This window comes from Phoenix dactylifera, chromosome 13 (assembly GCF_009389715.1).
Source record: "Phoenix dactylifera cultivar Barhee BC4 chromosome 13, palm_55x_up_171113_PBpolish2nd_filt_p, whole genome shotgun sequence".
In the NCBI taxonomy this organism is placed as follows: Eukaryota; Viridiplantae; Streptophyta; class Magnoliopsida; order Arecales; family Arecaceae; genus Phoenix; species Phoenix dactylifera.
In genome coordinates, this window is record NC_052404.1 from 5,181,791 (window position 1) to 5,196,746 (window position 14,956).

A 14,956-nucleotide genomic window follows, 5' to 3' on the forward strand; every position below is an offset into this window, starting at 1 on the left:
TTTATTTAGTATACTTTTATACTCTTTCTTGTTTTTGTTGCCTAGCTCTAATGACTCAAATCAACAGCATGCTTAATAAGCTCATCTTATTAACAATTATTTATTTACATCATTATTAAAATATGTAATGGTAGGGGAGTCATTACAAAAATTCAAGGAGTGTACATGTAAATAGTGATTTTCAAAAGTTAAATATGCAATAAGCCATATACATAATATATTCTTTTCTTTATTGTTTAGATGCTACTATTTGATGATTATAAGTGGATATCTATATTTTTATATCTTAGCGCTCAAAAAGAATTGGTATTTTATAATGACTCAGTAAGGATTCATAGTTTGGGGAAGCAACTATTGTGATTTTTGCTTGGAACAAGATATACTGCATCTCGACACTCAGGATAGGGATTTTCTCCATCTCGTCGCGGTCCTGTGTTGACACTGTTCGAACACATAGGATGGTGGAATGCCCTGCTGTCCTATTGGAACTTAAATCTTTGATGGTACTAAAGGGAGCGATGATAGGATCAAATATAATGGTGCAATTTGGATTGGGTTCAACTAAACCTAGCCGCCCAACCCGTATATTGGATACTATTGGATTGAGATATAAACTTTGGACTATGCTTCGGCTGAAAAATTTCACTTGACCTGAAGTATGGTTGGGTTAGGTTTCATTTTCAACCTAAGTAAAATCCGGCCTAATGTGATATATAAATAAATAGACAGTTCATATTTATTCTTCACTCATAGTTATATTTTCAATTGATTATGTACAAGTGTATCATTAAAATTGATGAATGTTTGATATGACCTCATTGCTCAATCAAGGTGTAGCTTCTGCATTCTAAATATGATAAACTGTCATTGCTATGAGCTAAGGAGAAGTATTTGTTTGTGGAAATTAAGTAACGATGATAGAATTGTGATTATCATGCATATAAAGTATGGTCATCTTTTCAAAGTAGACCACTTCAACAAGTTTCACTTTCATCTTTATCCTACGGTTTCAAGGTTATGTTTTAATTTGATCTTTATCCTTGAAACACTTTTAGTGTGGCTCAAATCCAAAGCAGCCCCCTAATTGCCTAACTTATTTTGTATCTTTCTGGATCAGATAAAGTTTGATCTCCTGAGCCAGATCGATAAAACTTCCGTTCGTATTTATCATTACCAATTTACGAGGCCACAGAACTTATCTTCGACTACTGAAAATGGCCCAAAAGCCACATTCCCAAATCAAAGTCAATTCACTCCATCTTGGCATATTTTTGAAGGTTCATCCAAATCACCCTGTGCCTCCCACACAGAGCAAGCCAGTTCTTGGTTCTCCAGGGACAATAACAATTAGGTTCGGCATTTTTTCCGAAAGCCCATGTCTTAGATAGATACACTGATAAAATTATACACGCAAGGTGATAGAAAGATAAGAACACAATTACACGTTCTTTAATCTAAGACGAAGCTTGTGAGGGCCCACGCCCCAGTTCCCTCAATTCCAGCAAACCGTGGCCTTACTTTTTGTTCGGGGGCTAACAGGAGTCCCCAGGTTGGTTCCGTTTTTTGACAGTTAAATAACAACCGGAAAAAATAACCGTTATATGCGTATCTCCCATTATTTGCGGATTAAGCTCTGCGCTGATCGCTGGGGGGAAAATCGTATAACATCTGTACGGAAAACCGTATAACAGCTGCACCCTGGGAAAATTAGCCGTTGTTAGCGTCCATTGTAGCTCTGTTTTGGGTTTCAAGAAAACTTAATACGCTGGGAGGAACAAAAGAAATCTTGAGCGTATTATAAACGCGTGGTTTTGAGGGTTTAAAATCTGGAAGCCGACTGAGATTGGGAGAAAAGCGCTCGAATCATAACGGTCTTCTTCTACTTCTTGTTCTCCTCCTTATTCTTCTCCTTCTATTTACAGAGACACTTCTCTGTTCGGGATTGGAGCAATCTTGGAGCGCAGATTAACAGAAAGACTGATATGGGAGAGAAGGAGAAGTTTCCCCGAGGGTATAGGTTTCTTCCCACCATGGAGGAACTCATCGAGTACCTCAAAGAAAAGGACTCCGGCAAACCCCTTCCCACCAACATCATCAAGGAAGTCGAGCTCTACAACCACCAGCCAGCAGTCCTCCATAGTAACTCCTATTCTCTCTTCTCTTATTAGCCAAGATATACATCTTGCTCGCTTTCAATTCTTTCTTTGTTTTTTCCTTTCAAACGATGAAAGAAGGATCTTGATTCTTGATTCTTGATTCTTGATTCTTGATTCTTGATTCTTGATTCTTTGCAGAGCGTTTTCCAAATACGAGGATAAAGAGTAGATACTTCTTCACCAAGTTGGATAAGAGGTCCAAGAACAAAAAGCATAGAGATCGCAGGGTCAAGAATGGAGGCCACTGGATTTGCAGCGCCGGAGACAAGCCAGTTCTTACGGATGGTGGACAATACACTGGTGGGGTATATAAAACCTTGACCTACTATGAGGGCAACGGCAGGTCTAAGAAGACTGGTTGGATCATGAAAGAGTATCGTCTTTCCGAGGAATCCAAGCAGCATCGGCCAACTGCAAACCAGGTAGGATTGATCTCATGCCTTTCTTTCGTACTACCTGACACCACTCCATCTTATTCATACGCCATTCTTGTGCGTATTAATTCTTTTGTAGGGAAGTGATTGGGTGCTGTGCGAGATCCATCATAAAGGGAATACAGCTGAGGATGATGAGGCCAGTGATGATTCCAGTGAAGAAGACAATGAAGCAGAACAGGAGGAGCCTGGCAATGCTGCTGGTCTGCTACCAGACTTCACACACCTCCAACATGACACGGTCACGGATATCCCTGGTTTTTCCCGAGTTGCAGCCCTTTTGTCCAGCGGTGGCACTGGAGTGGATCGATCTCTCCTACTATTTGGTGATTCACATATTGTCCCTGGCACTGGCATTGAAGACAGTCCTCCAGAGCAACCACCTGCTCCTTTTTCTTGTGACTGGATCACAAAGAACCCTGAAGAGCTTGAAAGTTTTTGTAATTTGATTGAACAAGATTTCCCCAACTTGGAGGAGGATACAGCTTGGCTTCCCCTGCCAATTCAAGCTGCTCCACCCAGTAATGCTCAACTAGGTGAGCAAGGTGTCAACTGGTTCTGCTAAGAGGAGTGATGAAACTAGTGGGAAGTAAACAGTTAGCAGGTTGTCTAAGATAGGGTCCAAGGATTAAATTTTTGGCATTATGTAAGTTTATTTTGTACACAACAAAGGAAAGTGTAGGAATGAAACTCAGCCTGGGATACACTAATGTTGTAATATACCCAGTATGGTAAATTAAATTGAATGTATTGCAATTTATCAGCAAGTTAGCTGTTTGTCTTTCTATCCTGTTCCTTGCTACTCAACTAGTCTGTATTGTGATTTGTAGAACTATAGTTCTAATGCTCTTTTCACTTGCAGTTTGGGTTTTTTCAATATCTGTTCCATGTGCATCTTTGCATCAATCATCCTTCTGCAAACAAGGGCAATGTGCCATAATTTGTATGGCTGAAAGTAGTGACAAGTTTACCATATCCCTGCACCGTAATGCCTTAGCCTTCCTTATGGATATTTGACTGCAAAGTTAGAGAAAGGATCCACAATTTTGACTATAGCCTCCACGAGCTGGAACATGCAAACGTCGAAGATTGATAGGTTTCCATGATTAGGAAATAATCATTACGAAAAACTAATCTTCTGAAAATTTTCATGCACGGTTCCAATTCCATGCAGCAATCAAGAGTCGCTGGCATCTAATATATCTGTGCCATCTGGCTTTGGATGCCCAGGGAAGCAATGACACTAAAACAAGTAGATATTGAAGATTGACTAGTTTCCATGATTAGAAAATAATTATTTTGAAAAAGAAATCTTATGAAAAATGTTTCATGTGGTGTCCCGATCCCTTCTTACTTTGGATATGCTGAGGGCAGTAGATTTGGAGTCCGAATGAGACTTTACATAGAAAGAAATGATGTTATAAACTCAGAGAGAGATCATAACAGAAATGAAAGAAAACAAGGATATGAAAGTTGATGGATAGGGCAACGGAACTCTGTCTTGCTCACTAGCGATCCTCACTTTAATGATTAAAGCAATAAATACATGATAGATGCATAGGTTCCTCCTTATGATACACTAATTCCTTATTATGGAGAAATACAGCTGTTAGAGGACAATAAATCTGTTTGACTTTGCCCCTTCCGCTTGGCAAAAAGAAAGAAATTGAACCAAAGAAAGTTATCATAAGTTGTTTGCATCAAGGTTCGCCACCTTTGTTCCGGACCCCATATAGGTACCATCCTATTATAGATTGGTACGCCCGGTACATGAGATAGCTCTTTATACCGAAACTCGATACTCCTCCCATACCATGTATCAGTATGGTAAGATACGGTAGATACGCATCGGTATCGATCGGTACAGCAAACCAAGGTTTGCACTCTTATCATTTTCAGAGCTAATGATGACCTTAAGTAATTTTGTGCTGATTTGAAATTTGGATTGCTCCAACTCCACCAAATGATGCTCTCCATCTTGATGTTCTTGGGATATTTACAGAGATGATTCTACTTGTTGCAGCATCCATAGCATCAGAACACACCAAAGGGCTAATCATTTGTAGCCAAGGTATGTCATACCGTACCGTACTATACCGGTTCAGTATCGGTACGCGATACGGGAGGCTTACCGACACTCGGTACACCGAACCGACACCCATACCAGTTGTACCTACACAGTAACATAGTGGTAACGGTACGGGGTTCAGTACGGAGATGACATATCTCGGATGTAGCCATTTTACTCTTGCATGTATAGGTAGAAAATTAAATTTCATAAACCTCATGATGTCTATGGAAGAATTAATGTCTATCATAGAATCAACCCTGGCATCCCCAAGGCACACATAACCCATTTCATTTGACAACATAGAAATTAGGTTCCAATTGACAAGAGATTGATAGAACTAGGCCAGCCTGCATCTTCTAAATCCCAAAGTACTCAATCCTCTTGAATTAGTGCAATCTATGAGTAGGGTGTTTGCTCTTGATATTAGCTGTAAGTAGCATAATCTATATTATCTTCCCCAAGCAACCTCTTGAACTCTTGATATCTTCTCTCCAAGATTCAGATGATCCTTTAGAGAAAGTGGCTAATTTGGAAAAAAATGGAGATTTCATTAACTAGCTTAGGATAATTGAATGTACATGCTTTTCAGGTATAAAGAGCAAGAAATAAATAACTACCTAGTCAAGAAAAGGAAAAATCGGTTACCTGGCATCATTCAAATCGTAAACAATTTTTGAATGCTTTCTCAGCTTTGGGAGGAGCTCAAGAACTATTTTATCATGGCAATCAACTTGAAAAGTTGTATTTCCCATACCACCCCAAATTATCCTTTCTAATGCATTTTTTGAGTGGTGTTCAAGTTGATCTGAAATCAGATTCTTTATTGTTTGACTCTTCATCTATAGACCATCTTTTTCCAAGTTTATTACTAGTTCCTTGTTGTTGGTAAGAGGCCTGCTTACCATGGCAGTTATGCTAAACCCACTGCTGACTTCTTAAAGGTGCTATTACAGAGCCACAAAACACATAATTGGTGCTTGTTTTAAGCTAGCCAAGAAAAAGGCTGTCCATAACCCTATACAATTACTTCCCCATTTGGCCTCGTAAGTGGATCAGTCTTCTAGCACATTTAGTGCTTCTATTACTTAATAACTCGACAGGTTCCAAATTTGTTGATCTTACAATCCATTCCTGGGCCAATTTTATTTCACATGGAGTGTTGCCTATTCTCCTGCTACCTCCCACTTTTGCTGTGTGTTGACCGGATGTAGGTCCTGAAAGTACGGATTGGTCATTGGTGGATTTGAGTATAGGGCTTTTGATGCCTCTATGTTGGTTCACTTTAGTTTCTTATACTCTCCCTTCAATATTTTTACATCTAATGGCAATTGCATTTTTGCTAAGCAATCGGGAATTTTCCATTTGATATTGCTATTCATTTTCATACTCGATTTTTCTGCTTATGTCTTTGCTTGCTTCATAGTTTTGAAATTTGGAGATCTTCGCCATCTCAGCGTGTGGCTGAGAAAGATGGATCGAGATATCAGCTTATCACGGTTATGAAAACTTAGGCCAAAAAAGGAAAGGCAAAGATATTTCTGGATCTTAATAGGTATGTTAGGACCGCAAAAATGAAATCTTGGGCAAATATAGTAAATTTGAGACTAATTAAAATTTAACAACACTAGTTTTAACTTTCATAACAAAAGTTATTTAAAATGGTGGACTGATTAGGAAATCTAAGGTTGTTATTTTGAAATGATAATGGTTTATGCTCTAAAGGGGTCATTGGTTGGTATAATGGTAAAATACTTAGGCCGACAAGCATAATGATGTAGGTTCAAGTACTGGGGCAGCCATTGTATAAAAAAAAAGCCACAAATTAGGACCAAGGTTCACTGGATTGGTATTGTGGGTTGTACCCAAAGAATGCTGAACTGGCCCGTACCAGCCGGTTCAGCCCGTACCGAACCGGTACCGGCTCTGACTGGTCTGGTTTGGCGTTAAAAAGTAGTACTGGCCCGTACCGGTCTGTATCGGGCCTTACCGGCCCGAGCTGGCCCATACCAGCCGTACTGGTTCCAATTTTTTTTTGGGCTTTTGGATGCATGTACGCCTACCGGTACCGGTTCGACGATCCTTGGTTGTACTAGCTGGCAAGTGATTTGGTATGGTACCGGTATGTACCGTATTGATTCGAGACGTACCGAACTGGGAAGAGGGAGAGGGCGGAGAGGGAGGAAGAATGAGAGGGAGGGAGGGAGGGAGAGGTATAGGGTTTGTGGAGAGGGGGAGAGAGAGAAGGATAGGGAGGGAGAGAGATGGCTTACAGAAAGGAGGGAGGGAAGAGAGAGAAAGACCAGGACTTATCATATCTACAACAGTAGTCAGAAGCCCCGAAGTCCCAAATTAGGACCAGGGTTCACTGGACTGGTATTGTGGGTTACCTAAGGAATGCTGAACCGGCCCATACCGGCCAGGTCAGCCCGTACCGAACCGGTCTGATTTGGCGTTAAAAAGCAGTACTGGCTCGTACCGATCGCTATCGGGCCTTACCGGTCCGAACTAGCCCATACCGGCCGTAGTTCCAAATTTCTTTTAGGACTTTGGATGCATGAACCAGGCCGAACTAGAGGTATCAGTGCCAACCGGTACACCTACCGGTACCGATTCAGCTATCTTTGGTTGTACCAGCCGGCAAGTGATTTGGTATGGTACCGGTATGTACCGTACTGATTTGAGGCGTACCGAATTGGAGAGAGGAAGAGGGAGAGGGAGTAGAGGGAGGAAGAACGAGAAGGAGGGAGGGAGGGAGAGGTATAGGGTTTATGGAGAGGGGGAGAGAGAGAAGGATAGGAAGGGAGAGAGACGGCTTACAGAGAGGAGGGAGGGAAAAGAGAGAAAGACTAGGACTTACCTCATCTACAACGATAGTCAGAAGCCTCGAATCCTAATCCTAGCCATAGACCGAGGTCTGACATGTCAGTGAGGGCCTCCATGTCGTCGATTGAGGGTGGCAGTGTCGTCTTCAATGTCGATTGAGGATGATAGCATCATCTTCAGCGTCAGGATGACAAATCGTCTTCGGCGTTGTTTGAAGCATGGTCTCAAATCCCATTGGAATGTACTGTAGGACACTAGGATAGGGTACCATCTTGAGTGTCGGGACAAGACTGTCCCACTATTGTCCCAACATTTCGATCGGCATATCCTCAGCCATTGCTTGCCCTAAGTGTCGGAATTTTGGAATGGCGATGCATCCTATTTCATGGGCAAATTGGGACATCCCCATCCCATGGAATTTAGAACTTTGGTTTGAAGGCGATAGTGTCGGTTGGTGTCGAAGAGGGGAGAAGAGGGTGGGTGCAATGGAGAAGGATTGGAGGGTTTTTATAAGTTGAGCCGACCTGAATGGACAACCATTCTGATTTTGTGTCGGTTCGGTTTAGTACAGGCCGAATTGCCTAATTTGCCCAGTTATGGTCTCGGCAATCCAGTATCCTAAGAGGGGTGAACTGAGGGCAGTCCTAACCATCGTTTGTCGAACCGACCTGAACTGGGTGAGCACCGAGGTCTTGAATGACCTTTCCTAGGATTGTCCTCAGTTCGCCTCTCCCAGGACCCCATGCCCGCCCGATTCAGGTCAGTTCGGAAAACGATGGCTAGGACTGCCCTCAGTTCACCCCTCTCACGATACCGGATTGCCGGAACCATAACTGGGTGAGATCCTTTTTTATTGGCTTATGTTTCATGATATATCAATTTATTTTAGCTGAGATAATATGGGCCAAGACATCAAATATATTGTATGAGTGAGTTCCTGATATGGATACAAACCCTCTTAGCCAACTTTTGGGCAGAAAACTTTTTAAAGTTAACTAACATACTGATCATGAGTCCATTTTCTCATTTTGGCTTTTGCCCATGGTTGGTGTATCAAGAGACTAATTGTGATGAGACAGAGACAATGAGGCCCCACATAGGTCATGAACATCTTGCTGAAATTGTTTCAGCTGATGTGCCACCTTCTCCATCCACTTGTATTAGTTTAGTTTCTTTTTCTATACAATACACTTTGGGTCTATCTGGATCTAGTTCTATATTTAATTAATAGAAATGTCATGCACATCTTATGTTTGGACACTCTGCATGATCTGTAAGCTTGCCAAACAACTGAACAAGTACAATTTCTTGTGATAGACTTGATAGATTTAAATGCAAGTGATCTTTGGCTGCTGAAGGAGGCTAAAGCAAGTGTTTATGAGCAAATCAACCTTTAGATTAGTGACCTATACAACATAGAATTTCATGATTATGGGGTTAATTTTGGCTGGTCCTAAGTCAGCTTGCTAATTAATCACCTGACAATGTAGTGGACTAGAAGACGAGCTATATTATCAGCAAGTAGACCAGCAAGCAAGATATGTAGAAGTATACATCCATTGCAGTTATTCCAGACATTTAGACTAACTGGAGATGAGGATTAATGATGCTGCTTGGAAAGGAAGATAGTCACATCTCATGGTAATCATTTTAGACGATGCGACATCATTGAAGACAAAACTTGCATAAAGATTGATGCACAAATCATGATTATCTTGAAGTTGTGAGGAGTAACGAGCTGATATTAGCAGCTCTTCCTTGATGCAATATGATCAGTGGAAATTGTGGATAAGTTAGAAATTTGAGACTGAAGGATTTGTTGGGTGACTCGTGCAAGGCTGATGGAAGTAGAGTCACCAATGTTAATTCCATTGTAGTAACAGTACGCAGAAAAGTGGGAGTTGTCAGTTGTTTTAGACACAAAAGGTCACACTCAATTGTTTTAGACACAAAAAAGATCACAAATGAAAAGTCCACGTAAATGACTAGGGAAAGAGAATTTCAAAGAAATCTTTGTTGCATCTCAATGGGAAAATCATTTACTACGTAAATGACTAGGGAAAATAATCTTTGTTGATCAATGGGCTACATAATGTCTAAAATAAAGAAAAAAAACAGATAGAGGCTGCACAGTGGATCATGCTAGTTGTCAGGTCAGTTGTAGGAATAGACCAGTTAAAGTTTTATGAGTCAAAATCTGAAATCTATAGGTCAAGTGGTAAAAAGAGAAGCAATTAAACGAGCCACGAAGGCTAACAAAGCGACTGACTTGGGAAATGAAATAGTTTGCAAAATTTTGGTAGCGCAAGGAACAATAAAAAAATTTGATCAACCCGAGGAATTGAAAAGATGGATTAAATTCACTAGTTGGGATCACAAAGGCGGTTAGTGTAAATTTTTGATCCCATAAAATAAGATTTCTGGTCCACCATAATTCTAAAGGTTGAGAAAGTAAGGAAAACAAGTTAATGAAATATTGTTTACTCACCCACAGAGCCAATTTTATTATAATTTTATATGATATCTTGTAAGGGGATCTGAAACCAAATATAAATGGGACGATGGAAAGCATGTCTTTGTTTCTCTAATTGGACTAGACGAGAGGGTAGCAAAGGTTGAATGAAGTTCCTACAACACTGGAGAGGACATATTCAGCTACTGTAAAGACCATCAGGAGCAGTTCAAAGGATTCATCAAAATTTTCACCTGGATAAGCTTAAGACCTCAAAATAAACAATGCAACTCAAGAAGAATTTCAGAGAGAATTCATTCAGCTACTGAAAAGACCAACAAGGAGCAGTTCAAAGGCTCCAATGCCAAAAGAGCACAAATTTGTACCTACAAAAGCTTAAAACCTCAAAGTAAACAATGCAACTAAGGAAAAGGATATTGGTGATAGGTATTTTGCATTATGTTCAATTGATGATAGGAATGTTGCATTATGGTCAATGGATGGTAGGAATGTTGCTTTATGCTTGACGGATGACAGGAATGTTGCATTATGTTTTGATGGTCATAAGCTCTTCTCATACTGGAAACTGAAGCAAACTGGATAGGAAACAAACCTAATCGGTTGAATAAGTAATGCTTCAAATTATGTGAATATTTTCTAATAGGCTATCTAGAATCCAAATGGACAGATGATAACCAATTAAAAATGATCGACTTTAACATTTATTTCTGGTTTTGTAACGAAGAATAATCCAAAACTTGGGCAGAGAGAAAAGTAAGTGAAACAACTCTGTAAAAAAGCTGGTCCTAGCCCCTGAAACCTGCTGGGATGATGCGTTATGTGCCAATCTAAAATGAAATCAAAAGCAATGAACATTGTAATGTGAATGGACAAAGCACCTTGGTGAAAAATACAGAGTGCAAGGAAAAATATAATCCTTTTTGGCAATGTGGTGCGTCCAACTGTCAGTATATCATCGGTATCTGATGGGCTCTGTACCAACATGTTGCCTTGACAAGTTGCTACAATAGTAAGCCAATACAGAAACAGAAGAATCCCTAGGAGGCTGCTGATTATATTAGGAGCTGAGGTTCCAATCGAGGCACCTTTTGGTGGCACAAAATCATTGCCTTCAGCATATTATTGAAATCCACTAGTATGAATCTAAAACATGTTTACCCACGGATGCTGGAGCTTCATGTTGGCACTTTATGGCCTATTTGGGTATAATGTGTTTTGAGCACAATATTAGATTTCATGTTTTTGCTGCTGCTGGATAATCTAGGACCTGATCTGATCCAAATTTGACCAAAATAAATATAACGATCGGATTACATGTGAACCAACTTATTTGCTTCTGTATTCATATGTCCATTTGCGCATATATGATGGCTGATATACTGCATGGCTGGCTTCTCCATTATGTTCTCTTACTAGTTACACGGTTTTTCTTTTCTTTGTTGCTTATGTCCTTGTACAGGTTCGAGTAAATGGTTCAGACACAGAGCCAGTTTATCAGTTTCTTAAGGCAAGCAAAACTGGTATACTGGCGTTCTCGAATAAAGTGGAATTTTACCAAGTTTCTAGTTGAATATATGCATACATTGCTGTTTTGTTCATATGAACATTTGATCATTATTTCGTGCTTTGACTTTTTATTATTTGCAAATAGAGTTGCTTTTAGGGTTTGTCATCTTACGGCTTTAAAGTATCTTGTGCTTTTTGTCCTAGAGATGTATATGTTTGAGTTTGTGAACTGTCAAATGTCATTGACCTGCATTTGGTTTTGGTATATTTTGAAAGCAGAAGCCAGTAAATGGATGTAAACTGAACGACATCCCAGCATCCATTGCATCTTATTACTGAATGGGAGTCCCCAGCAAGTAGGACACCGAAATATTTATCTCATTTCCCTTCAAAATATTTTGGTGTTTTCTTGACCCGTGCGCTTCACCTCAAAAGTTTACTGCTGCTTTTCAAACTGCACGCTGGTTCTCTCTGATTCATTCAGCATTCATGCCTGAAGCACTAAACGGTTTGTACTCTTCTTGTTGGTATACTTTGGAGCAGTCTACGTTTGATCCGGGCTGGTGGAGCCTCCCATATTTCTCAACAAACATTGCAAACATGAAGCATCTTTCCTGATGTTTTATAAGATTTTGCCGATTTCACCAGCTGCGAGTTCCATTATATTCCGTTTGGCTGAAATTGCGTTTCAAAAATTACCTGTTCACAACAGTTGGTAGTTCCATTAAGCTGATGCAGAAAATGGCCAGGGAAAAAAACCACTCTAGTCCCTCTGATTTTAACTATTTAACCGGTCGACTTGCATGTCAGCATAATCAAACAAAATTCACATTGAGACATTTACTTCCAAGCTTGTTTCTTTTGTCTCCTCTGGTGAGAACCAAACATAGGTGGTGCCAAGAGCATCGCCCTCTTTTTGCTGGTATTGTTATCAGCAAGAAATCAGATAAAGTTTTGATCTCCTGAGCCAGATCGATAAAACTTCCGTTCGTATTGTATCATTACCAATTTTACGAGGCCACAGAACTTATCTTCGACTACTGAAAATGGCCAAAAGCCACATTTCCCAAATCAAAGTCAATTCACTCCATCCTTGGCATATTATTGAAGGTTCATCCAAAATCACCCTGTGCCTCCCACACAGAGCAAGCCAGTTCTTGGTTCTCCAGGGACAATAACAATTAGGTTCGGCATTTTTCCGAAAGCCCATGTCTTAGATAGAACACTGATAAAATTATACACGCAAGGTGATAGAAAGATAAGAACACAATTACACGTTCTTTAATCTAAGACGAGCTTGTGAAGGGCCCCACGCCCCAGTTCCCTCAATTCCAGCAAACCGTGGCCTTACTTTTTGTTCGGGGCTAACAGGAGTCCCCAGGTTGGTTCCCGTTTTTTGACAGTTAAATAACAACCGGAAAAAATAACCGTTATATGCGTATCTTCCCATTATTTGCGGATTAAGCTCTGCGCTGATCGCTGGGGGGAAAATCGTATAACATCTCGTACGGAAAACCGTATAACAGCTGCACCCTGGGAAAAATTAGCCGTTGGTTAGCGTCCATTGTAGCTCTGTTTTGGGTTTCAAGAAAACTATAATACGCTGGGAGGAACAAAAGAATCTTGAGCGTATTATAAACGCGGTGGTTTTGAGGGTTTAAAATCTGGGAGCCGACTGAGATGGGAGAAAAGCGCTCGAATCATAACGGTCTTCTTCTACTTCTTGTCTCCTCACTTATTCTTCTCCTTCTATTTACAGAGACACTTCTCTGTTCGAGATTGGAGCAATCTTGGAGCGCAGATTAACAGAAAGACTGATATGGGAGAGAAGGAGAAGTTTCCCCGAGTATAGGTTTCTTCCCACCATGGAGGAACTCATCGAGTACCTCAAAGAAAAGGACTCCGGCAAACCCCTTCCCACCAACATCATCAAGGAAGTCGAGCTCTACAACCACAGCCAGCAGTCCTCCATAGTAACTCCTATTCTCTCTTCTCTTATTAGCCAAGAATATACATCTTGCTCGCTTTCAATTCTTTCTTTGTTTTTTCCTTTCAAAACGATTGAAAGAAGATCTTGATTCTTGATTCTTGATTCTTGATTCTTGATTCTTTGCAGAGCGTTTTTCCAAATACGAGGATAAAGAGTAGATACTTCCTTCACCAAGTTGGATAAGAGGTCCAAGAACAAAAAGCATAGAGATCGCAGGGTCAAGAATGGAGGCCACTGGATTTGCAGCGCCGGAAGGACAAGCCAGTTCTTACGGATGAGTGGACAATACACTGGTGGGGTATATAAAACCTTGACCTACTATGAGGGCAACGGCAGGTCTAAGAAGACTGGTTGGATCATGAAAGGTATCGTCTTTTCCGAGGAATCCAAGCAGCATCAGCCAACTGCAAACCAGGTAGGATTGAATCTCATGCCTTTCTTTCGTACTACCTGACACCACTCCATCTTATTCATACGCCATTCTTTTGCGTATTAATTCTTTTGTAGGGAAGTGATTGGGTGCTGTGCGAGATCCATCATAAAGGGAATACAGCCTGAGGATGATGAGGCCAGTGATGATTCCAGTGAAGAAGACAATGAAGCAGAACAGGAGGAGCCTGGCAATGCTGCTGGTCTGCTACCAGACTTCACACACCTCCAACATGGACACGGTCACGGAATATCCCTGGTTTTTCCGAGTTGCAGCCCTTTTGTCCAGCGGGTGGCACTGGAAGTGGATCGATCTCTCCTACCATTTGGTGATTCACATATTGTCCCTGGCACTGGCATTGAAGACAGTCCTCCAGAGCAACCACCTGCTCCTTTTTCTTGTGACTGGATCACAAAGAACCCTGAAGAGCTTGAAAGTTTTTGTAATTTGATTCAACAAGATTTCCCCAACTTGGAGGAGGATACAGCTTGGCTTCCCCCTGCCAATTCAAGCTGCTCCACCCCACTAATGCTCAACTTGGTGAGCAAGGTGTAAACTGGTTCTGCTAAGAGGAGTGATGAAACTAGTGGGAAGTAAACAGTTAGCAGGTTATCTAAGATAGGGTCCAAGGATTAAATTTTTGGCATTATGTAAGTTTATTTTGTACACAACAAAGGAAAGTGTAGGAATGAAACTCAGCCTGGGATACACTAATGTTGTATATACCCAGTATGGTAAATTAAATTGAATGTATTGCAATTTATCAGCAAGTTAGCTGTTTGTCTTTCTATCCTGTTCCTTGCTTACTCAACTAGTCTGTATTGTGATTTGTAGAACTATAGTTCTAATGCTCTTTTCACATGCAGTTTGGGTTTTTCAATATCTGTTCCATGTGCATCTTTGCATCAATCATCCTTCTGCAAACAAGGGCAATGTGCCATAATTTGTATGGCTGAAAGTAGTGACAAGTTTACCATATCCCTGCACCGTAATGCCTTAGCCTTCCTTATGGATATTTGACTGCAAAGTTAGAGGAAAGGATCCACAATTTTGACTATAGCCTCCACGAGCTG

The 14,956-nt window shown here is 40.7% G+C and overlaps 1 protein-coding gene across 1 annotated transcript; it reads left to right on the plus strand.

Moving 5' to 3' along the window:
• The first annotated feature begins 1,022 nt into the window (after positions 1 to 1,022).
• Positions 1,023 to 3,402, plus strand: LOC120112868 (NAC domain-containing protein 83-like). The gene is made up of 3 exons (XM_039132842.1): positions 1,023 to 2,139; positions 2,295 to 2,578; positions 2,670 to 3,402. The coding sequence occupies exons 1-3, from the start codon at positions 1,983 to 1,985 to the stop codon at positions 3,153 to 3,155; spliced, it is 927 nt and encodes a 308-aa protein (XP_038988770.1). The 5' UTR covers positions 1,023 to 1,982; the 3' UTR covers positions 3,156 to 3,402.
• The last annotated feature ends 11,554 nt before the right edge of the window (positions 3,403 to 14,956 follow it).